Raw genomic sequence first — 25,132 nt, 5'->3', positions numbered from 1 at the left:
AAATTTTGGGTTGAAACTATACAAGTTTTGGTTGGAAAAACCCACAAATGTATTTTTGGTACCACTGAAAAAAAAATCGAATTTGATTTGAATTTATCGTTTGATGGAAAAAATACAACCTTACAAAAGTTATTCATGATTTTTGTCAAAAAAAAAATATATTAAACGAACAAAAATGTTTTAATTCGAAAGTTTAAAAAAAGTGGTTAAAAACAACAACAATCCATAGGTTTGAATGAATTCAGTTTTTTTCATTCAAAATGAAAAGCTGGTTTGTGATTGGTTTTAAATTTAAATTAATTGAAGGAATTATCGGAATAAATTAAATGAAACCAAGAAAATAATTTATTAACTTTATTTTTGAATCTTCATGCAGACGATGGTTTGTGGCCAATTTCAATACAGGTCCGATCTACACAGTTAGATCTAATTGGAACATGTCCCATGCCGTCCTGGCGATGTTTTCGCTGTTGTTGTCCATCGATTTGCGGAAAACGGAAAAGTTTGTTAAAACTCTTAACAAGTTTGGCGGTTTCAATTTACTTATCTCCAATGCAAATTTTGTTTGTAAACAGGAATTTTTTGGAGCTTTCTTGATTGAATTTTAGATGGGCCTTGCAGGGCCAGTGACCCCAATGACTCTTAGGTTGTAGCACAGGGTTGCCCACATTTTTTTTTAAATCAGAGACTGGTGAAATTAAAATCATCAGGGATCGATCGTCAAAGCAACGGAAATTTAACTTTTTTTGGCCGTCGATCCTTATTTTCACTTCAGCAATGGTATCGAATGTAGTTCCTTCCAAAAATCAGGCAAAATCAGGTTCAGATAACCTTCGGCAGGCTCTCTCTAATTGCCCCAACAAAGAGGAAAAGATTTTAAATTTTATTCGACAAACCAAACTTGCAAAACTGATATAAAGAAACAAATGACGACTACAACGAATGCCACTTGACACTGAAGAATAGGGGATGAATAACGCGAAAGCGTTAAAATCCTAGAAAAAATAACTAAAAAAAAAGGCAAAATCAGACTTATTTTCAAAAATCAAGGAAATCCAATGGCTTATCAGGTTGTCAGGCTGAGCCTCGAAAAATCAGGCACATTGTCATCTCTGTTATAGCATATGTGATGAAAAGACAGAGAAATCCTTAGGTTATTAACGAAAAATGTTGATCTTCTGACCGGTTTTTAATAGACTTCCGTCTAGTTGAAGACTTCAAACCTGCCTTGATCGAATGTTTATGAAGAAGGCCGTCTCGCCTAGGAGGTGTTACCGTAGGTAAAATTCCCAATTCAGCCATTTTGGTTTTGCAACTGCGGAACTCATGGAGTTTGTTTATCAACAAACCACAGAACAGCTGAACAAATATTCTTATGTTTGTAAACAAAACTCATTGAGCGCCCCGCTCATTCTTCGGCTACTTACTGTGAAAGTCGGAGTACCTTGTGTTTCTAAAAACCTCGGTCTCGCCTAGCTGACCTCGACAGGTTTTTTGAATGCTTACTTGTCTAGAGTGCAGTTAAATATATAATTTGACTTTAATATTTTGGATAATTTGGTAAAAACACTCTCAAATTATTGACAGCAATGCTCTCAAATGCCCCTTCCCCTCTCATCGTTCCATATCTTAACCGGGGGAACGGGCTATATGGATTTCTTGATAGGTGCGATGTTGAGGAAGGAAACACAACTATGTATTGTATTGACCTATGTCCGCAAAATTGATTTTCACTATGCGAGAATTTTTGTCAGCCTCTTGCAACAGAACGCATCAATCAAAACTGAGTGCCAACTCTGTCAAATGCGTTTAAAAATACCCTCCAGAAATCGCTCATCAACCGGTGATGGTAGTGTGGTGACCCGCTGAGGGCGTCAAATTTAATTCAATTAGAACGCGCATTGGCCCCCGGTTAGTAGAGAACAGAGACTATTGGTAGTAAGGTAACATAGGTTACGAGATGAAAAAAAAACGCAACGGCTGGGCGCTGCAATTGCTTGTCGATTCGATTCCCGGCCATCAAACTCACCTCTTCACTCCTGGCCGCGCCTTTAGGGGTGGACAATTATGATCGAACAGATTCCGTACTGTGCTCAACCTCCGGCCATCAGTAGTCACGTTGCAATCGTTGTGCTAACTGGAAGAGATGTTCGTTTAAGAATAGTTTTTGAATGAAGTAGTAAATTTGTTAGAAAAAAGTTAAATTTAACCGAAGGAAGAAAAAATCATTCGAAAAATGAATCTAGCTAGGAATAAAATGTTGTCGAATCTGTGTCAAGGAACTTTCCTCGCCTTCGTGCTAGTCCTTCTGAATCTGCAAACTATCTTAGTTGGTGTTCCTAAGCTTAAAACCGGTTTAGTGCGCGGGGAACTTTTCGAAAACACACCAGAAACTCCACCGGAAGAGGAGTACGTTGACGATGAAAATCGTCTGTGTACCAATGTGGACATCCGGAACAATCTGGACCGGATGCATCTGATCGAAAATTGTACCGTCATCACTGGGTTTCTGCAGATTGTCCTCATAGAAAAGGTTCCACCGTCCGAGTTTCAGAAACACAAATACGAGAAGCTAAGGTAAATAGCATGTTGTTTCTTCTCTCTAAAAAAAGTCATATTGACCGAGTGGACTCTTTCCTGTGATTCAAGTCGAATAGACATGGTACTAAATCGATTTTAAAAGTATTTCTTGCTAAAAAAAGCATCAAACTGACTTGCTTATCAATATTAAGCTCCAAAAATTTTGGGTTTCTTCCGTCATTTTGATACATACAATTTGGAACCTATTTTTCTATGTATTTATAAATGTGGCGCTACAAATATGTAAGAAAATGGTGGTTTGATTGAGCTGTGAGGTTTTCTTTTTAACTATAATATTCTCTTAGAGTTTTTAATTTCATAAGAATTACTTGGTTTTGCATTAGGTTTTGCATTTTATATATTTTTCAAGTGTGTTATTCTCGCCACACAGTGAACAGATTTTTCTAGGTTTCTGATCAAGGTTGCCGAAAAGAATTCTGTGTTTTTGTGGAAAAATATTCTGACTTTCTGTTATTTTATCCAAATATTCTGTGATGGTTTTTTGTGATGTTATTCTCATTTCATTTATTTTCTTGAAAAATCATGATAAATTGGGTGTTTTTTTTACATTTTTGTTCAGAAAAATCAATAACATTTACTAACTTTTGCTATAACTAAAATTCAAAGTAATAAATCCAAAAATTTTGAAAACATCAAAAATTGTAATTTTGAAACACACGTAACGAAATTTAATAATCTGTAGATTCTGTGATTATTTAGAAAAATCTGTGTTCTGTAACACAGATTCTGTGATTGAAATTTGCTCAAAATTGTGTGAAAATATAGATTTTTCTATAATTTCGGCAACCTTGATCAGGATGGGTCGATTCACGCAATAGTAGGCAGGGTTGCAGGTGTTGAGGATAAAAAAATCTGGACAATTTGAAAAAATGTCTCTGTATGTCTGTGCACAAAGAAGTTTAAAAATTTGATACCAAACAAAAATTTAAACGATGCGTTTAAGAGTGGGCAGACGCTTTGTTTATGTGGTTTTGTATTCGGGTTATTTTCGAGTTACGAGCTATATACAAACACTGTTTGCTACCACGTACCACACCGATTTAATTTAAAAAATTAAGTTTTTATGAATGATTGGTGAAATACCAACGCATACAAGCGAGATTTCTAGTATCATCTGGCCTTTACGGATCATACCCGATACATGATTATTGATTCCATCACTCAATTTTGAAAGTCTGTAAAATCTGGGCATTCTGAGCCAAAATAAGGCCGAAATCTGTGTCTGACCAATATCTGAAAGAAGGGTCAAAAGTTTGTGTTCTACAGATAAATCTGAGCACCTGGCAACCCAGCTGGCAGGCCTCACTGTTTTTGGAACTTTGCAGTTCTTGTTTTGGTCCAGGGCTGAAAAATTGAAAAAAATATCGATGAAATTTTTTAAATTAAACGATTACAACTCTTTCCAAAAATAGCTTAGTTTTTTGTCGAAAATTTATAAAAAAACGGCAGCGAATTTCTGTTTGCCTCACCCAAGTTTTGACTCCTTATTACAGTGTTTGTTTTCGTTCAGTTGTGCACTGGTGCACTACCGGTAATGCACTTTTTGCTGTTTTCTGCTCGTTCATGCTCTCAGTTTTGCATCGGTAGTGAACTGAGCGCAGACGGTGGCACACTCTGAAAATATCCAGTGTTGCTTGTGCCCGCACCAATACTATCGTAAATTTTGACAGGTCAATGTAAATAAATCGTTTGGAAGCGAAAACAAATATCAGCTGGTGATGGATTTTCACAGCTTGATGTTTACATTTGGCACTATCGATGTCACGTACACCAGCACAAGTGAGGGCAAAACTCGATTTATGCTCGTTTTTAGCCGGGACGGTGACACTATCGAGTGGTGAAAACGAATACGATCAGAGGTGCCAGGCCGTTTTGTCAAAAATGAGGACACCGCGAAGAAAAAAATCAGGATTTTTCAAGACACCATTTGAATATCATTTGAATCAAAGAGTATGATTGGTTTAACTGGTTGAATTATTTATTAAAGATTTGTTTGATGTTCTCAACAATAAATTAAGATGTCATTGAGATATTATTTAAAAATCAAGACAAATTAGGACATTTTATGGGCCATTTTTCAAAAATCAGGACAATTCAAGCGATTTTGGAAAATCAGGACAGCCTCTCGAAAATCAGGACAAATCCTGAAAAATCAGGACACCTGACACCCCTGAATACGATATATGTTTCAATTCTACATGCTGATGAAACAAAGCAAACATTTGGGTCTTCGTATAATTTTCACTTACACATTTTTAGCAATAATCCTCAGTTCAATTTTGTGATAAAAAAAAACATTGATAAAGAAATTAGATGATTTTGGCTTTAAGTAATGAAAATCAATCATTTTGTTTGTTAATCAAGCTGGAAACAGAAATATTGGAATAAATGGATTTAAACTCAAAAGTTAAATTTTCCGACGTTACTTTCATACCTCGGAAATATCATATCATAAAATATTCTGTATATATTCTATAGTTCAGTAACTATAGTTCAGTCATTTCTTTCAGTACGTATTGGATTCTTCTGTTCCTGAATAGTGTCATCGTACAAGTATGTCGTACAAGCTGTTTACTTACGATCAAAATTACACAAAAAGTTTCCGGAGCTTCCCACATTTGAACATTCGATGGGATTTTTTTTCAAGTAGAAGCGCTGCTCCAAAATATTCAATGCAAAGTGAATTGGTTCCGAAAATATATGTTGAATAAATGCTCATAGGTATCTGCAAACAAAAATTTCAAATAATCCAATCTTTTTTAAGTATCAAAATCGACTAAATGTCCAACTAATCGCATTCTTTGATATTAAATCGGTAATAATATATATATATATATATATATATATATATATATATATATATATATATATATATATATATATATATATATATATATATATATATATATATATATATATATATATATATATATATATATATATATATATATATATATATATATATATATATATATATATATATATATATATAATATATATATATACACCTAGGTTTTTTTTTACACGGTTTTTTTTTACGCGGTTTTTTTTTACGCGGTTTTTTTTTACACGGCTTTTTTTACACGGTTTTCGGGAATTAACACGGTTTTTTTTTACACGGTTTTCGCGAATTAACACGGTTTTTGAGAGAAAATATTCTAAGTCCTTTTCAAAGGAAAACACTTAGAATCTTTTTGAAGTTGGAAAAATCTTATCTCTTAGACTAAGAACATGATACTCGAGACCTAAGACCTGGGACCTGAGACCTGAGACCTGGGACTTGAGACCTGAGACCTGAGACCTGAGACCTGAGACCTGAGACCTGAGACATGAGACCTGAGACATGAGACCTGAGACATGAAACATTAGAAATAAGACATGAGACCTGAGACCTGGAAGCTGAGACAAGGGATATTAGACTTGAGACCTCAGCATGAGACATAAGACATGAGACCTGAGGCAAGAGACAAGAGCCATGAAACATGAGGCCTGAGACCTGAGACATGAGACTTTGGACCTGCGACCGGAGACAAGCTACTAGAATTAGTACCGCGAGAAACAAATTTAGCCTCGATTTCTACATGCGACCCCTCTAATGAAAGGTTTTGACTTGTAGATGACGAAAAATAGTGTCGCGACTTCGCTAGTACAAGCTACTAGTGTTAGTACCGCGAGAAACTAGTAAAACTCCGATTTATACTTGCGACCCCTCTAATGAAAGGGTTTGACTTGTAGATGACGAAAAACATTGTCGCGACTTCGCTAGTACAAGCTACTAGTGTTAGTACCGCGAGAAATTAGTTTAGCTCCGATTTCAACTTTCGACCCCTCTAGTAAAAGGGTTTGACTTGTAGATGACGAAAAACATTGTCGCGACTTCGCTAGTACAAGCTACTAGTGTTAGTACCGCGAGAAACTAGTTAAGCTCCGATTTATACTTGCGACCCCTCTAATGAAAGGGTTTGACTTGTAGATGACGAAAAACATTGTCGTGACTTCGCTAGTACAAGCTACTAGGATTAGTACCGCGAGAAATTAGTTTAGCTCCGATTAAGACTTGCGACCCCTCTAGTAGAAGGGTTTGACTTGTAGGTGATGGAAAATAGTGTCGCGACTTCGCTAGTACAAGCTACTAGTGTTAGTACCGCGAAAAATTAGTTAAGCTCCGATTTCAACTTTCGACCCCTCTAGTAAAAGGGTTTGACTTGTAGATGACGAAAAACATTGTCGCGACTTCGCTAGTACAAGCTGCTAGTTTTAGTACCGCGAGAAACTAGTTAAGCTCCGATTTAAACTTGCGACCTCTCTAATGAAAGGGTTTTACTTGTTGGTGACGAAAAACAATGTCGCGATTTCGCTAGTACAAGCTACTAAGATTAGTACCGCGAGAAACTAGTTAAGCTCCGATTTCAACTTGTGACCGCTCTAGTAAAAGGGTTTGACTTGTAGATGACGAAAAATAGTGTCGCGACTTCGCTAGTACAAGCTACTAGTGTTAGTACCACGAGAAATAAGTTTAGCTCCGATTTCAACTTTCGACCAGTCAAATGAAAGGGTTTGACTTGTAGGTGACGAAAAATAGTGTCGTGACTTCGCTAGTACAAGCTACTAGGATTAGTACCGCGAGAAATTAGTTAAGCTCCGATTAAGACTTGCGACCCCTCTAGTAAAAGGGTTTGCTTTGTAGATGACGAAAAATAGTGTCGCGACTTCGCTAGTACAAGCTACTAGGATTAGTACCGCGAGAAATTAGTTAAGCTCCGATTTCAACCTGCGACCCTTCTAGTCGCAACTCTATTTTTCATCATCTACAAGTCAAACCCTTTCACTAGAGGGGTCGCAAGTCTAAATCGGAGTTTAACTAATTTTGCGCGGTACTAATCCTAGTAGCTTGTACTAGCGAACTCGCGATACTATTTTTCGTTACCTACAAGTCAAACCCTTTCACTTGACCGGTCGAAAGTTGAAATCGGAGCTAAACTAATTTTTCGCGGTACTAACACTAGTAGTTTGGACTAGCGATTTCGCGACATTGTTTTTCGCCACCTACAAGTCAAACCCTTTCACTAGAGGGGTAGCAAGTTGAAATCGGAGCTTAACTAGTTTCTCGCGGTACTAAAACTAGTAGCTTGTACTAGCGAAGTCGCGACACTATTTTTCGTCAACTACAAGTCAAACCCTTTCACTTGACCGGTCGAAAGTTGAAATCGGAGCTAAACTAATTTCTCGCGGTACTAACACTAGTAGTTTGGACTAGCGATTTCGCGACATTGTTTTTCGCCACCTACAAGTCAAACCCTTTTACTAGAGGGGTCGCAAGTCTAAATCGGAGCTTAACTAATTTCTCGCGGTACTAAAACTAGTAGCTTGTACTAGCGAAGTCGCGACACTATTTTTCGTCAACTACAAGTCAAACCCTTTCACTTGACTGGTCGAAAGTTGAAATCGGAGCTTAACTAATTTCTCGCGGTACTAACACTAGTAGCTTGGACTAGCGATTTCGCGACACTGTTTTTCGTCACCAACAAGTCAAACCCTTTCACTAGATGGGTCGCAAGTCTAAATCGGAGCTTAACTAATTTCTCGCGGTACTAACACTAGTAGCTTGGACTAGCGATTTCGCGACACTGTTTTTCGTCACCTACAAGTCAAACCCTTTCACTAGAGGGGTCGCAAGTCTAAATCGGAGCTTAACTAATTTTTCGCGGTACTAAAACTAGTAGCTTGGACTAGCGATTTCGCGACACTGTTTTTCGTCACCAACAAGTCAAACCCTTTCACTAGATGGGTCGCAAGTCTAAATCGGAGCTTAACTAATTTCTCGCGGTACTAACACTAGTAGCTTGGACTAGCGATTTCGCGACACTGTTTTTCGTCACCTACAAGTCAAACCCTTTCACTAGAGGGGTCGCAAGTTGTAATCGAAGCTTATATAATTTTTCGCGGTAATAACACTAGTAGCTTGTCTCAGGTCTAAAGTCTCATGTCTCAGGTCTAATCTTTCATGGCTCTTGTCTCATACCTCAGGTCTCATGTCTTATGTCTCATGTCTCATGATTTGATATCTTTTGCTTTGTCAAATCTGATGAATTTCATTTGAATTCGAAATCTGAATAAGTTCTAAGTTCTTTATCTGAAGTATGATATCTCAATTTTCAATTCATGTGTTAAGTATATCAGTGCTTAGTACAAGAATCCCCATTTTTTGAATTTTGAATCTAAATTCTGAATCCGGTGGCTTGAAAAAATATCATTGAAAGTTTAATTTTTAATTTAGGCCTGTGCTAAATGTATAGGATTTTTTTCAAAATTGAACTTATTTCATAAATAAGACTAATTATGTTTAGATTCGGTTATTTATATCTCAAAAGCCGTTTGAACTTAAAATTTAAAAAAAAATTGAATTTGTTCTTTTTTTTTGATTTTTTTAAATTTGGAATCTGTATCCGAAAAGAAGTCTTGGTCGATATTCATTTTTTACAATATCTGAACAGTATACAGTTGGGTATGTCAAATTCGTTTTTATTCAAATTTCATAATCTCGGGGGTCCTAAATGTTTGATTTTTGTTAAATCTGAACCAGATTATTTTTCTCGATTTTTGAAATGAGAAACTTGAGGTTTGATTTGAATTTTCCCTAGCTTGATGCATTTTTTTTTTGGTTTTCTTCCCATGCAATGCACAACAAAATTCAATAGGTATGTACATCAGGGTATAAGCCGATTGTGTCATGTCGAATTTCGTCAACCTACCATATACATTTTGTAGATTGATCCGAAAAACTGACCTGTACTAGATTTTAGTTAAATAAGACTTGATTTAGGGGTGTCTCGAAGTTTCGGTTTTGACCCCCAAAAATCACCCGAAGGAAATCGGGAAAATCAAAATTTTAATTTTGATGCCAAATGACATAAAAATGCAGAAAACGTTGAAATCTGGGGGGACCAAAGAAAATCCGAAAAATTTAATCTCAAATTTTGATTCCAAATGACTTAAAATGCATTAAACGTCGAAATTTGGTGTTATCTCGAAAAAATAATTTAGCCAATAATCGACTTACTTGAATCGGCCGTTTTTCGGAAAAACCTAGAACAAGCTAGAAAGTCGAATTTTTGCCGATTTCTTTTTAGACAACACTAAATCTCGTCGTTTCATGCATTTCTAAATCATTTGGCATCTAAAATTTAGATTTTCCGAATTTCCTTTAGTCGTCCCCTTTTTGGTGATATTTAATATTTTAAAGTCGATATTTGATAATTTTTGTTTTCGAGATAACACTAGATTTCGGCGTTATATGCATTTTTAAGTCATTTGGCATAAAAATCCAAATCATGATTTTTCAGACTCTTTTGTGTGATTTTTGAGGGTAAAAAACCGGAACTTTGAGCGCCTTGAAGCACCCCTGAATCAAGTCCAATTTAGCTGAAATTTTACACAGGTCAGTGTTCTGGGCCAATCTAAAGAAAGTTTATGGCCAGTTTTAAAAATTCAATCATGAAATTTCTCCTATAAATCTAAGACCTAATGTACATATTGAAAAAAGTTCTGTATACGGGACATGGGAAGAACGTATTCGTAACAAGTACCCAAAAAAATTAACGATCATTGAAAAAATTATTCACAAAAACTTTAAATCAAATTCCATATGCCTGTATATCAAGTTTAAAACAAAAAAAAAACGTTAAGGTCAATTTTACTAACCCTAGTATATGAATTTACATTCAAAATGTACTTTTGAAATGTAAAGTTCTATATTCCAGGGCTCTTGCGATTCCCTTTTTTTTAATAGACTGAAGTTTTGGAAGAAAAATCTTAAGAACCGAATAGGTCACATTTCACACGATAAGATGTTTGTCAAGGTAGAAATCTTATACTTTCTCAATACAAACCTTAAGTTATACAACAGATGCCTCGAATATAACTGATCAAAGCCTACAACCCACTTATAGAGTAACTAACATCTCACGATTTCGTTAGAATAAATATTTAAATTGAAAGCTTTCACCCATGATGATAACTTTTGCAATAGCTACTACTGAAGACTTTTATAAACCTACATATAGACATACTAAGCCAAGAGCAAACGAGAGATTTTAATCTTACCTGAAATTGTAAACTAATTCCAGCATCATGTCCCATAATAATCATTGTAGATAGTAAACATAAGACCGTTCATCCACAGACCACTACTTCTTGTATTAAGTTATTGGATAAGTATAAATGTGATACTTGAAAAATCGCGACAAGACATGTACCGAATCGTTTTTTTTAGCTCTAGGTCCTTTTTCTTCCTCCCGTTGTAAATTCTAAACAAATCTAAACCCTACTTACCTGAATTCTGAGAGTTTGTTCTTTTGTTTTTTAAAAGATTGACAAAACCCCTTATAGTTATAGCTAAGTAGATCAAATCGGATGGACGTGAAAGAGATGTTGTCGCGGTGTTTGGGATTTATAGTGTCCATTTTTAAGTGATTCCAAATTCAACCTGGCCAATTGGCGCTCCCAAATGGGTTGATAAATCGAAGGTGTATTATACATAGGAATTTGTAGCCTTACCACATAGCTCTATATTTTTGTGCAAACACAGAGTATCATGACAGAATCCAAGACTCGGTCAATATCAATCCTAGGAAACTTTCTCAGCGTCTTAGAAAGATTTATTATATCGATCATCAAAGAATTAAAAAAAAAGCTCCAGTTTCGTTTTTACTCAATGAGAAATGTTCCTTTTTTCTGGTTTGTTTGTGTGGTTTCCACGTTAAATAGGGAAATCACCGGGTACGTGCTGCTCTTTCGTGTCTTCAATCTGACGTCGTTGCGTGGAATGTTTCCAAATTTGGCCGTCATCCGTGGCCAGGAGTTGATCCGAAACTATGCCCTAATTTTCTACGACATGCCAAATCTACAGGAGGTTTGTATAAGATTTGTTGAGGGGGGAACCAGCTTACTAACTTTCCGAACTAACTTCCACAGATAGGTTTGAAAAATTTGATTGCCATCCAGCATGGGTTCATCTACACCCAGCATGTTCCGGTGCTGTGTCACACCGATACGGTAACACGTGTTCAAAACCGTTAGCGAAATCATTGAAACCAGGTATGGATTTTTACTTTCTTTTTATAGATAGATTGGGCCAGCATAGTGTACGGTATCAACAAGACGCAGGATTTGAATCGCTTCGAAAAACCAGCCATAGTTTGCAACAAATCTGAGGTGTGTCGCGGATGCGATGGACCTTACTGCTGGACCAGCAAAAGCTGTCAACGATTCTACTACGGTTCAAGTGGTATTTTGATGTTTTGATTCTTGCAAAAAAGAGAATGGAATACGATTTTAAGTAGGAAGGACTGGACTCGAAAAAATGCACGTTTCATATGGTCGAATAGCATATTTTCAAGTGTTTCGGGGTCTCTCGATGGGACTTTTCTGGATTTTCCATGATCACACCCGAAAAATTTGATCGTTGGACCCCTTTAATGGAAGACATCTCAAAACCCAGTCGGCTGTTTGCCACTGAATTTTGCACATGTATACAAAATCCTACTTTGTACTTTGAAAAATTTCATTTATTTCTGTTCCCATTTTTTTTTTCATTTCTCTAAAACCATCATGACATCTGTACGAGGTTAACTCGATTCTGGAAAGACATATTTTAAATTTAACATATTTTTCAAACATCCCTCGACTTGTGTTTCCATGCACCCTTCTCAAACTTTTGACAGAACCTTTAACAGAGGAAATCATTTGATTTAATAATTAAATCTTATTCCAAAAGTAGCTTGTTAGAAATTTTTTTTTTCTTACGTGTTGAACACTTTTAAGGGAAAATCACCTGCCATGACCAGTGTTTGGGTGGATGTACGAATCGAACGAACGCCGGATGCCTAGTATGTCGTGGTCCGAAGGATAAGAACCTATGCGTCGAGAAGTGTCCCGATGGAAAGTAAGGAAATTTTCTTGTATTAAGTGCATCGCTATTTTGCTTTCGTGAATTTCAAGTCTTGAAAAATTTACAATTTTTCAGTGATTTAGTTTAACATTAGAATCACACGAATGGAAATTTTACATATGTACAATCACTAAATGTTGCATGTTCACTTAATTCATGAATCGTTGTAATGTTATTTATGGAAGTAGCAAAAATCATAAATGATTGTGCTTCTTAAACTTCTTCATATCGTTCAAAAAACTTGTTCTGTTCTTATATTCCTAATTTCTTGTGATATAGCGTGTAAGGTTGGCTTTTTTTCACGAATCACAAATAAACATAAAGATCAGATTTTATTTTTGATCCGCGGGGCATGAGTTTTTGACAAGGAGGATTTACCTTCGTTTTGTAAAAAAAATCATAGAAAAAAAGACACGAATTTCTAAACATATATGAACCTTTTGCCTATGGAAAGTCGGGAAATGCAGGAAAAAGTCGAGATTTAAAATCCATCTGGAAAATTCGGAATTTCCTCCAATAAATCGGGAACATTTTTCACATTGCCTTAAAATACTTCAGAAAAACTGGAAAATTTTGGATTTGTACCTATGTTCTAAAACATTAAACTCGAAATTTCGAGCTAATCAAAAATGATAAAATTTGAAATTTTGTACAGTTGTTACCGATAAATAGCAGGTAAAAAAAATATGCACTTCCGATTTTTTGCGGTCTTAAATCCTGTTGGGCTTGCATTTTTTTTTTGTTTGAATGACGGAATGTCTTAGAACAAAAAAAGACGATCATCAACTGTAAACACACAAATAAAAGTACAAGTTACATATAATTAAAATAGTCGGGGAGAATGGGTAACGTGTTCTATGCGGAAAGTGGACCACTGAATATCTCAGATATGTGTTGAGATAAAAATCTCAATCCAACTGTCATCGTCGTCGCTTTGCGTAAGCATATTTTTCTATATATCGCGTGAGCTTTCATTACGTCGTATGAAACATATTAAGAAATCACTGAAAACTGCTCAAAGTTATCAAAACAACTTTAAAATTTGTATTCCACATATAGATTATGTTGTGTTGTGAAAGAAGTTGCGACTAGTTTATATCAGTTTTTGTAATTTTTCGTAATAAAACTCTTGCTTCTTTTAGTTTTGTCAAGTTCAAGTTCACGTGGAAAAGAAATTTTTGATAAAACATCAATAATAAATCACACAAACGGTACCAATATACAAATCATAGCTTGTGGGGTATCTTGGGCCACTTATTTTTTGGTGTTATACACATTCAGAACTTTTTTTTTTCTTTATTATAGAGACTTTTAGCCTCGGGCTGGTTCGTCTCTTACATTCAGAACTTAAAATACGTTATTCCTATCTGTAAAGTTTTCTTATGCCAAATGAAGAGTTACATATGGAAAATATTTTGTCCATTTTTTCCAATGCGAAGAAACGAACATAAATCTTATACAAGGAATTTTTCCGAAACGTTCACGAGCCAGGTTTTGGAACTATTCGATCATACACAATTCTCTTTTTTATTTCCTCATCTGAAATTGCTTTAAAATAACTGAATGAATATTGAAATTTAAATTTTGTGTCAACTCATAAACTTTGCACGTTATCTAGTCAATTTGGATTAGGTGGCCTACGATTCCTCACCGTTTTTCAAAATCCAATTTTTTTTTTTTAAACGGAGAAATAAATTTATTAAAAAAATAAAAAAAAATGCCAAATGATACCTTAAAATGTAGAAAATTTTACCATTAATAAATCGTAAGGTTTACTACATTTATTTATCTCTTGAACCTTCAGTGAACTGTTTTACATAGATTTGTCTCCGGTATGAAATATGAATTAAGGAAACATTTTAAGATGGCATATTCAGAAAGCATTGGCAATTTTGGTATCTTTGTGCCTGTATGGATCAAATCAACGAAAAACACATTAGGTACTTGATTTCTTGCCTAAATTCGTCTTTGTTTGTTACTTGAATTCACTTACTTGTTATTGTTCTGAATCGTTAAATGTTCTTTATTCGAAATGTGCCAGCTTAACCCTCATCCGCATTAGATTTCATTACCCTAATCAGCACTAGGAGTGTCAATTTGACACTCCAAGCTAAAATCGTCATAACTCTTTTTATATCTAACCGATTACAATGAAACTTATATCACTAGAAACCTTGTAATGTCAGTAAAATATGTTTAGAACATTATATATAGCTTAAGCTTATAGTTTTCTCTATAGTTATAGTTTTCTGCATGCTGAAGCAAGAAAAAAAAATCCGAAAAAACATACCCCAGGAAAAGTGCTGTAGTTCATATTGTACGTCCAAAAAATATTTGCTTTATGCATATGAAAGCTGAAGCTAATGTCTACATCATGAAGCCAAGAAATATTTTTTTAAATTTTTTTTAATGAAATGGTCACAAAAAGTTCAAAAAAGTGGTCTGAAAAACCTACTTTTCATTAGATTGCTAGTAAAAACTGTTTGAGCGGTGATAGAGTTTTTGGAAAAATATCATTATAAATTTTATTCTAATTCTGACATTTTGTTGTCTTTAGATTTTTGATGCAACAAAAATTGAATTTACTGGAATTTTTCAAAGTCGACTACTTTGCGCGATTTTTTTACAAATTGAAATTTCATTTGTTTTTGTGGTCCACCGTCAGGTTGTACCCGGATTTTCAGTTCTTTTACTTTGTTTGGACCAATCAAAAGTATATTCATTGGAAAGCACATTTAATCTACATTCTAGTGAACTTTGAAAAATTCCCGTTAATTCAATTTTTGTTGCATCAAAAATATAAAGACAACAAAATGTCAGAATTAGAATAAAATTTGTAATGACACTCTAAGCCCAATAAATTTCAGATGGAAAAATATTTATTTTTCCTAATATTACCACTGTTTTGAAAAATTTCAGTAAATTACTCAAAACGGCCCCAATTCTACATGGTTCCAAAATTTGTGCATTATCTCACTTTGGTTTGGTATTCTTGAAGCTTTGTCATCGAAAATGTATTTCTTGTGAAGATATGAATATGCGCAGAATTGGAGCCGGTCACAGTGAGATTTTTAAAATATAAAATCTTAGTATTTCATGACAATTTCATCACTGAACCTAGATATCATATTTAGCACATTTTAGTTCTGGAATGGGCTTTGATTTTTGGCCTTAGTGAAATATTAATAATACAAGGCAACAAAATTCTCATTTTTTCGATATGCAGGGAACCTTAAGAACTAATTTAGACTTATTTGGGGGTCGCTGATTCCAACTATGCAATGGTCCAACTATGGTTTCTTTTGCAAATCTTGTTTTCGAGATAACTTTAGAAAATGGGTAAAAATTCATTTAATAAATTTGTGTACTTTTTGGGAAAAACTAGAGAAGATTACAAAGATTTGTAAATTGATCATTTTAATTCAATGATAAACTTTTCTGAAGATCGCGAGTAATTTTGATTTCTGAGTAAGAAGTTATAGAAGTTTTTACATTTTTTTTCCAATTTTGCAAAATACGACAATTTTGACGGAATTACCCGGCTTTTGCCCAGACTTATTCACATTATTTGAAAAACCCATACGAAAAACTCCAATTGAGATTTTTTAATGTTTCATTTTTGCGCCCAAGAAACGAAATTTAAAGCCTAAAGTACAATTCTCTCTAATAAATCTGCTGATAGGTTCAATAAAAAAATGTTTTAAAATTTTTCAAAATTTTATTGAATAATATCTGGGATTTACACAAATTTGTCGAATGTTGGATAGATAAAATAGCCCGGCCCGGATACGTGGAAAAATTCTGGCAACCTTAATCCTTTCGATATCGGAGTTCGATTGGCTTTTGTGGTGTTTTTGCATGCTGATTTCGATGTGTGCTGCCAATTTCAACTCCTGGAAAAAAATCATTTTTTATTGTCATTTGTGCTGAAAATTTGTTCGGATGTTGGAGATTCTCAATCTATTTTCAAGAACACCCGGAACGATTGCCACGACGTCAACAGCAGCCAGCCAGTTTATTTTTAGCTGACCAGAAGGGCCAGCTACAACAGCCCTCGAATCCCTGGTCAAGTCACGGGGATTTTGGTGAGAGTGTGCCTCCGTGTAGTGTGTACTCGATGAGATGGCCGGCCAACTGCTGCTACGGGATGTCTTGGGGCTCGAGGATTGCACTTGCACCTGATGAACCGGGTGGCAATGGTGGAGCCAAACCTTCAATTTCGGACCTCGTGGAACTTTTACGGGTCCCAAATGTTGCTGAGCGATTGCTGTTGCTCGCAAGGTGGGTGTTGTTGGTCACTTGCCGTTGTCTCAAACCCTTTCGCTTGTTGGTCAACCCCCGGTAAGTACAAGAAGAGCGATGGTAGGCAACTTACGGATTTGACTTCAGGTATGAATATAATTTGGTCAAAGTTTGAGTTATTTGTGTAGTGATTGAAAATTTTGTGACGTGAGTTCACGCTAGAATTGACCTTTTTTTTACTTCACTAACGTACCACTTTGATTTCCGGTTATATCTGTGGAAATATTTTTAAATGTGTCTTCAAATAAGTTGTAAAGAAATCAATTACCTAAAATTTGATGTACGTAGTTTCTCAACTGAACATCTAAGAACAAAAATATGCTCGTTTAAAGTTGTGACATGAATTCATTCAGTTTAAACAGATCAGGGTAGTGGACTGAATTCATTTTACAATATTTCAAATTATTATTTAAAGAAATGTCAATTTTTTGTACATATTTAAAAGTGATATTTGGTTATTCCAACTTGTATTTCCTTATAAAATTTTACAAAAAATCAAAATGTTTTTGTTCGCTCCTTAAAACAACTCCATTCAATATAAACATTATTTTTTACACAATGAAGCAAAACGTAAATATTAAAAAAAATCCAATCAAATCAGCCAATACATTTTAATATTTTTTTGAAAGTTGTTAACAGTAACATTAACTGAAATAATTTTAAAAATAATATGTAAAAAAGTAAAAAAAATGTTTCTATCCTATTTTGTCTATTGGTTCTTGTAACCGTTAGGCCGAAAATTCGGCTCACCGAATAGGTCGAATATTAATTTTTAAACACAATAACAGACTTTACAAATTTTTCAAATAATTTTGGAAAATTTGTAAAATTTCCAAAAGTAAAACTGGAAAAGCTACACATTCACCAAAAACTCCTGGATTTAAGTAAACATCTTAGGTGTATCCGTGTATTTTTCACTGTAAATAACTTTATTCTTTGAGTACCGTTGTTCCAGATTTTTCTTATATATCCAGGCTTGCCCATTCCGGCCTTTTAAATATTTCCGGAAAATTTTGTGGAACAAAGACAAGTATCCTTTTCAAATGAAAAAGAGGTAAGATCTATAAAGTGTTATTTTTTTTCATATGTTCAAAATAGCTTAACTCTATTATGGGGTTTAGTGGCGGGATTGGACAGGACATCAAACGATCGGAAAACTGATATACAATGGATTGTGGGTTCAAGCCAGCCGGAGTATCTCGACAAATTTAGAATAATGAGTAGGTTTCTTTAGAACCTTTTCAGAATTTTTCATTTGTTTCGAACAGTTGGAAGGGAGTGAGATGATTAAAACCTGTCCCAAGCCAGTGGTAACGGACCCCTTGGTTGTGCTGCAAATATTGTTTATGAGTTAAGCATGAACAATATTTGAATATGCGATCGAGACTTCCCGTACCGCCTCGGGTCGAAAGACCTATCAGCCACTGGTGGTTTTTCATACATACATACATACATACATTTTTGCATGCCGATTTCGATGTATCGTGAGAACCTAAATTGAAACGTTAATAAAGTTCCATTTCAACACTCATCGATGAAAACATCGATCTATCAGAGATCCTAGATCCAACAGAGGGGGTGTATGCCTCGTAATAAGAAGCTTGGGCTGAAATCATTCCTTGGCCTATCAGAAGGCTCTTTGAAAAACTTCAGCTCATTTAGTTAACCCTCAGACATGGGCGCCCAAACGGTTTCTCGCTAATTGTGGCCGCAGAGCTTTGATTAGCTTCAATGCTATGAGAGAACAATTTATAGAGGAGAATGAGGATACTTGATACTTTATTCCTCAGCTATATTTCGAAACTGAAGTGTATTACGTATGTAGATCAAATGTTCAAGAAAAATTCGCCAAATAGAAAAAACACATACACGTTATTTAAAAAATTAAAAAAAAATTTTTTGAGTTATTGCACATTGGCCCTTTTTCTGCGCCGCGCGTAACGTGATGATTGTCACCTCACCTCGGAGTCACCGTGAGATTTGTCACCTTATTCCCGGAGTCGATTTGGGTAAAGTGACAGAGGTTCATTCTAGGCGAGTGACCGAATGAGCGCATCTGTCAAAATGGTAGAATTTTGCTGGTGCTGTTTTGATTTTGTTCTCGCTTCGGATTTTCCGAATTGTTTTTTTTTTTTGTGTAACGGGTTAGAATTTCGGTTCGAAAATGGCTATCATCGGATTCTACAGTCACAGAAAGCTGCTTGAGGATGATAAACGGATCATTTGTGCGACGTAAGTGGAAATTTTGCTTATCAAAGCTGGGTTCGGATCTGGGTCATATTGCCGAAAAAAAAAGCAGATGCCGACGGCTGTTGCTCCAAAAAATCAGTGCACAAAGAGGCGGTGTTAGTAAAACATATCCAAAAGGTTTATCAGGTATGTAAAATAATTCGTGTTTTGTACCTAAAACTGCTCGATCAGAATGGTTGTAATAAATTTTGTTCATCCAAGAGAAGATAACTTTTTTTTTAGTTTTCAGTAATGGCGAATGCTGCTGGTTTATATATTTCCCCCAACCGAGGTTACCCCCGTGGCATGCCGGAAATTGTAATTTATCGCCTACCAGATAGAAGATCATGGAATGCCGAGCTCTTATCGAAAACAACAAAATAGCAGCAGCAGCAGCAGCATGAGATTCAAATGTCAGATTTCGTCACCATAAACCTGAATCCGGTTTTCAATTTACCTTAAAATTGGATTCCAGATTTGTATTCGAAAACCACACTTCAAATTGTGCTTCGGCTTAAGCGTCGAATCCATATTTCAATAATTTGATTTTCAAAAAGTAATTTAAAAGCATTGAACCAAATAAAAAAAAGAATTCAATTGATTTTTATTAACTGCTTATTTTTCTTTGGAACTTCCCAGGAAATTCATTTTTGTTTAAATGTTCTGACTTGTCGTTTATTGATACCGGTAATCCTCACCTGTATCCTTCACTTGAATTCCACATTTTTTTATTTTGAAAAATATTCCTTAGCATGGCATATTATCATTAAAAAGTGAAAATAAACTTAAAAGTACTAATATTTGATTTTCAAAGTTTTCGTCATTTCATCGTTTTAACGTTTCGCAAATCAAATTTCGATTAAAACTGAATTTTGGATTTCATTTGGAGAGCATACTTTCCATTCATTTTGTTTTCAAAACTAGCATTTAATGGTATAATTTACTATTTAGAGCCTAACATTCTTATTTTCATAAAATTTCGATTAAATTCCTATCTCGTCACCATCTGAAAAGGTACCGACAATTCTCACCTAAAATCGTCACCTGAATGCGACGATTCTCAGCCACGGTGACTACGAGAATAGGGTAAGAACTCACAAAGTTCATCCGAAGTGACGTTCTACTGGAATAGAGTGACTTGGGTGACTCGACTATCATCACGTCACGTACGGCGCAGAATGAGGGCCATTGTCTGAAAAATCTAACAAAATGTGACTTCAAGATCTTTTTTTATTATTTTAAAATGTTTTCCCCCTGAAAATAAAAATAATCAAAATATTTATTCAATATGCCAATCGTTAGAGTATATATGAACTTCTTCATGCCATATTTTCGCAACAATAGTAAACTCTCAATCTTTTTTAGAAAACTTTTCCAAAATGTATGTTATGGGTTATCTTGGGTAGTAGTTAGTTTCGAGAATTCTTTCGACAGGTATGAACTGTGAAAGAATAACTAATATGACCAAAAAATCTTTAGATTTGGCATGATTTTTGCCAAAGTGTGGAGCACCCTGATTAAAGAAACAAGTCTCCTTTAATAATGGAATTTATGAGCTGAAATTTGGCATGGGGCTTCTGGCAGGCCAAGGAACAATTTCAGCCCTCAAGGGTTTGATCCCGAAACATGACCCCTTTTTTCGGACCACCTTATTGCCAGTTCAGCGTAAAATATGTTGGTCTCGTTAATTGTTGTTAATTCAGTTCAATCATGAAAAAGGTTACCGAAAAGAATGCATAGTTCACTCAGTAATTTTTTCGTAGAAAAATATTGTAAAATGAGCCGGTGACGAAGCACTTTCGAGGATGCCTTTTAGAAAACAGGATTTCCGGTGGACACTTTATCTCAGCACAGAATCATCTGAAGTCAAAAAATCAGAGCAAAATATTTTTAATAGATGTTTTTCTGGACCCCAACGTTTTTATTGACCTTAAAATTTTTTTATGAAATTTTTGTGGCTGTTTGAAACTACGATTTTTCACGAAAAAATCCGCCATTTTTTATCTGCAAAATCTCCCCAAAGTAAAAAAAAAAAAGAAAACGTTGGGGTCTGATATTGTATATGTAGAAAATATCTTCAAAATTTGAAAAGAATCGGACAAGTAGTTTTCAATCCACGGACTTAACTGTGCTTTCGAGAAAAAGGCGTTTGAAGTTTCTGCTCTTGCTTTCTTGCAGTATTAGATAGGAGGAGATAAAGGCCTATGATTTCTACAGTTTTGCTTCAATTGACTTGAAAATTTGACACAACATTCTTGAAATGTTTTACAATAAGAAAATAAAAAAAATAAAAAAAATCGATTTTTTGAAAGTGTTATAACCCCCCCCCCCCCCTCCCCCCCTTAACCCTAATCCGCTCTTGAGTGTCAATATGACACTATTGGGAGCTTAGCAGCTTCTAACTTTATTCGAGTGCATCCAAATAAAAAAAATCTTCAGAGACCGTCACAAGTTTGTTATACGTTTCATATACATTAAAGAATAATAGCATAAAACTCGAAAAAACAGGATTTACCTAACAAAGTGTTGGCAATGTACATACATATTGTTCACTTCTGGCTTAACCGACGAGAATTGTACAAATTGGACGATATTCAACACCTTAATCGTACATCCTGAAAGTATGCGAGAGAGCGTAAGTTTCTCAATGCTAGCAAACCTTTGTCAGCGACGATATTTGCTGCATCTCTCATTGGAGAATTTTTCCTTCTGATTTTTAACATCTGTTTATCATATCCGGTTTAGACCGACTTTAAGTAACCATTTTAACGACCGTTCACTGATTTTATGGGATTTGCGATTCGCATTAACATTGTTAATGATTTGAGCTAGAGATTCGATTTTATGTTTTCTTGGATGCATGAAATATATATTAACCAAATTTAAACAACGTTGCACATGATTGGAAAATGCAGCTTTAATCAGAATATTGGTACACTTTTTGCACATTTGCATGATTTTATTTCTAGTGAGTAACAAGTTGATACCCGTACGCTAGGATGCTCTTCCACAACACGATGCGCTGTATCAGCAGAGCAAGGTGTATCGATCGGGGCGGGTTGATCTTCCAGGGGGAATGCGTGGAGGAATGTCCCGCCGGGTTCAGTGCCACACCGGCCGATGAGCTGGAAGCCAATCTTACCAGTCATACCTGTTACCCATGCCCTGGTCGATGCCCTAAGGTTTGTGGCAGTACTCAGGTTATGTTTTTGGCTGACGCTGAACGCCTTGAAGGTTGTACCATTATCAACGGAACGCTTCAAATCAGAATGATGCAGGACCACCCGAATCTGATCGAGGAGCTGCGGGCTAGTTTGGGTGCGATCGAGGAAATTATGGGTTACCTGAAGGTTTATCGATCGACAACGTTGGCTTCTTTAGACTTTTTGGAGAATCTCGAAGTCATTCATGGTGATTACGAACTTGGCCATGGAAGCTACGCGATTATGGTTTACGAGAATAGGAACCTGCAGCGTTTGTGGGATTTTTCAACGAAACGCTTGATTCGATTGTTGAAAGGCAGTATGTACTTTATCAACAATGCGTTGCTCTGCAATTCACAAATAACTTGGCTAAAGAAGATAGCAGAATACAACGATACTGATGATTTTATAAACACCGGCTCGAACGGTTATTTACGGGCATGTAACTCGGTTAGCCTTAACGCAAAAGTTGATGTTTTGACTAGCAGGAATGTAACACTTAAGTGGACACGGTATAAACCTGCTGCAGATCAACATTTGGTTGGATATGTGATTTACTATACAAAATCGAACAAAGAGCGAAGCCCGTTAGACGACTTGGAGGTTTGTTCCGAGTATGGTTGGCAATCTAAGATGATCCTCAGCAATGAAACCAAAACTGAGAAGCATTTTCTGGCATACAATCTAACAGGTCTGCAGCCGGCAACTCGGTATGCTTTTTATGTCAAAACTGAAACAGTTTCTCTGAAGGATCATTTGATGGACAATAAGGTGGGACAATCTTCTGTGCTTTATTTTAAAACCAAAATATCAAAACCAAATCCCCCTCTATGGTTGCGCACGATTAGCAAAACGGACAATTCGATCACATTTTCATGGCGCATTCTGAAGGCTGAAGTAGAAATAGTCAATCGATACCACGTGGATGTTTTCGTTCAACCAGATAATCAAGCTATGCTGGAAAGACGTAATTATTGTCTCTATCCGCCAGCCATGGAAGAAGAAACAAGTACGGATGGTAAATGCAGTATAGAAAACTGTTGCTCAGAAGACGATCTACAGATGGACGTGCCGGACATTGCCGAGTCCGATGATGATGAAGTTTATTTTCGCAGAAAGCGTGAGGTCTCTAGTTCATCTTATTCTACGACAGTCGATATTCCTTCTGATGGGTTCCAAGAAAAGATGTACTCCTTCTTACGAGAGCCATCGTCTGACGACTCTGGCATTGATCGTAGTCGTAGGAAGCGAGAAACTGAAGAACTTGTTAATCGAATAGCGTTTTATGATTTTTTCGCGGATAGAAAGGATTTTACGGTGAATAATTTACTCCCATACACGTATTATACTTTTCAACTGTTCGCTTGTAGCGCGCCGGAGCCAAAATTCTGCAGTCCTTATAGTATTTTTTCGGATCGAACGGAACCTTCATTGACGGCCTGTGCTATATCAAATGTTACAACTGAAAAAAATAAGGACGCTCTGAAGGTCCGGTTTCATGAACCTGAAATAGCCAATGGATTGGTTGTGGCGTTTAACATCCAGTTGAGATCTTTCACTGATCCGTCCGAGTCGCATATCAGTTATTGTATTACGAGACAGGAACACGATCACGCTGGCCATCAATACACGTTTAGAAATCTCTCCCAAGGAGATTACGGGATCCGGGTTCAAGGGGTATGTCTAGGAGGTCCAGGTCAGTTCAGTGATTGGTTCTTCGCCCGAATGGTCGATGAAGTTGAGACATACCCTATAGTTCCAGTTGATAATTCGCTCAGGAATGGTTTCATAATATTCGGGGTGCTGTTTTGTTTCGCTGTATCTGGAATCTTCGGGTACGTGATGTTCCACAAATTTAAACTTCATCACGATGACAAAGACATTTTGGTGGAGAACGATGCAAACGAATTGACCGGGGAAGATGGTTTTGTCGATTGTGATCTTAGATAGATATTTATAAGCTAACACAATCCAAGGGTACGTTCCTGATATATCTCGGTGTCCTTAATCAGAAAGAAGAAAACTCAGACTAGTTAAAAAAAAGAATCGAAAGTGTTATTTTAACTAAAAGGTAGTAGTTAATCATCCAATCCGTCCAATGAAGTTCCTATTTAATTTTAAACTATTTTTAAATTAAAAAGAATTGTTTTTGTGACTTTGTGACTTCTTTTTTGTTGATGACCGCCAATCCTCTATCTGGAACAAACATGAAATTCAAGAATAAATTAATCTTAAGAACAATCTATCACAATTATCACAAATCTATACTAACACTCGAAATTTGAATTTCAAGTATAAAAATCTGAACTTAAAAGTTGAATCATTTAATTATTTTTGTTCTCTCCGTTGTTTTTGTTATTTGAGCCGTTTTTATTTAGAAATCTGTGTGAAATTTTGCACAAATAAGTATGTGAGAATGTTTATGAAAATCTGTATTCAACAAGCAGTAATTCAATTTCAATTTAAAAAAATATGATGTTGTTATTTTAAATTTCAAATGAATCATACATATCATTCTTTTTTCGTTAATGCTTTTATCAGAAATTTATTGATGATAAAAGATACTGTTTCCATGAATCGTCCAAAATTCTTTAGAAATCGCCATTTTCAATTCAACCCCAAAATATTGTACCTCCGTGTCACTTTCTATTCAACCGATAGAAATTTTTTCATAAATTTCAAATTTGCTCGCTTTATATTTCAACAACCTCTCTGCAAAAATTCTAATTGTAGTTTAAGTAGAAGAGCAATTTAGAGCAATAGAAGACCGCTTTTTGTAGAATAACTAAATCTTAGGTTCACATTTTAAGAAAGCTCAAATTATGAGAGTTAGTGTAAAAGTTGATAG

At 35.5% G+C, this 25,132-nt stretch overlaps 1 protein-coding gene across 1 annotated transcript; it reads left to right on the top strand.

The window, feature by feature from the left end:
* The first annotated feature begins 241 nt into the window (after positions 1-241).
* Positions 242-24,386, top strand: LOC129744771 (insulin-like growth factor 1 receptor). The gene is made up of 6 exons (XM_055737473.1): positions 242-2,577; positions 11,368-11,512; positions 11,575-11,655; positions 11,725-11,887; positions 12,424-12,544; positions 22,080-24,386. Exons 1-6 carry the CDS (start codon positions 2,237-2,239, stop codon positions 24,232-24,234), a joined length of 3,006 nt encoding a protein of 1,001 aa, XP_055593448.1. The 5' UTR covers positions 242-2,236; the 3' UTR covers positions 24,235-24,386.
* The last annotated feature ends 746 nt before the right edge of the window (positions 24,387-25,132 follow it).

This window comes from Uranotaenia lowii, chromosome 2, assembly GCF_029784155.1.
Source record: "Uranotaenia lowii strain MFRU-FL chromosome 2, ASM2978415v1, whole genome shotgun sequence".
Classification (NCBI taxonomy): Eukaryota; Metazoa; Arthropoda; class Insecta; order Diptera; family Culicidae; genus Uranotaenia; species Uranotaenia lowii.
Note: the sequence above shows the minus strand (reverse complement) of the source record. Positions and strands in the feature narration are given on the sequence as shown.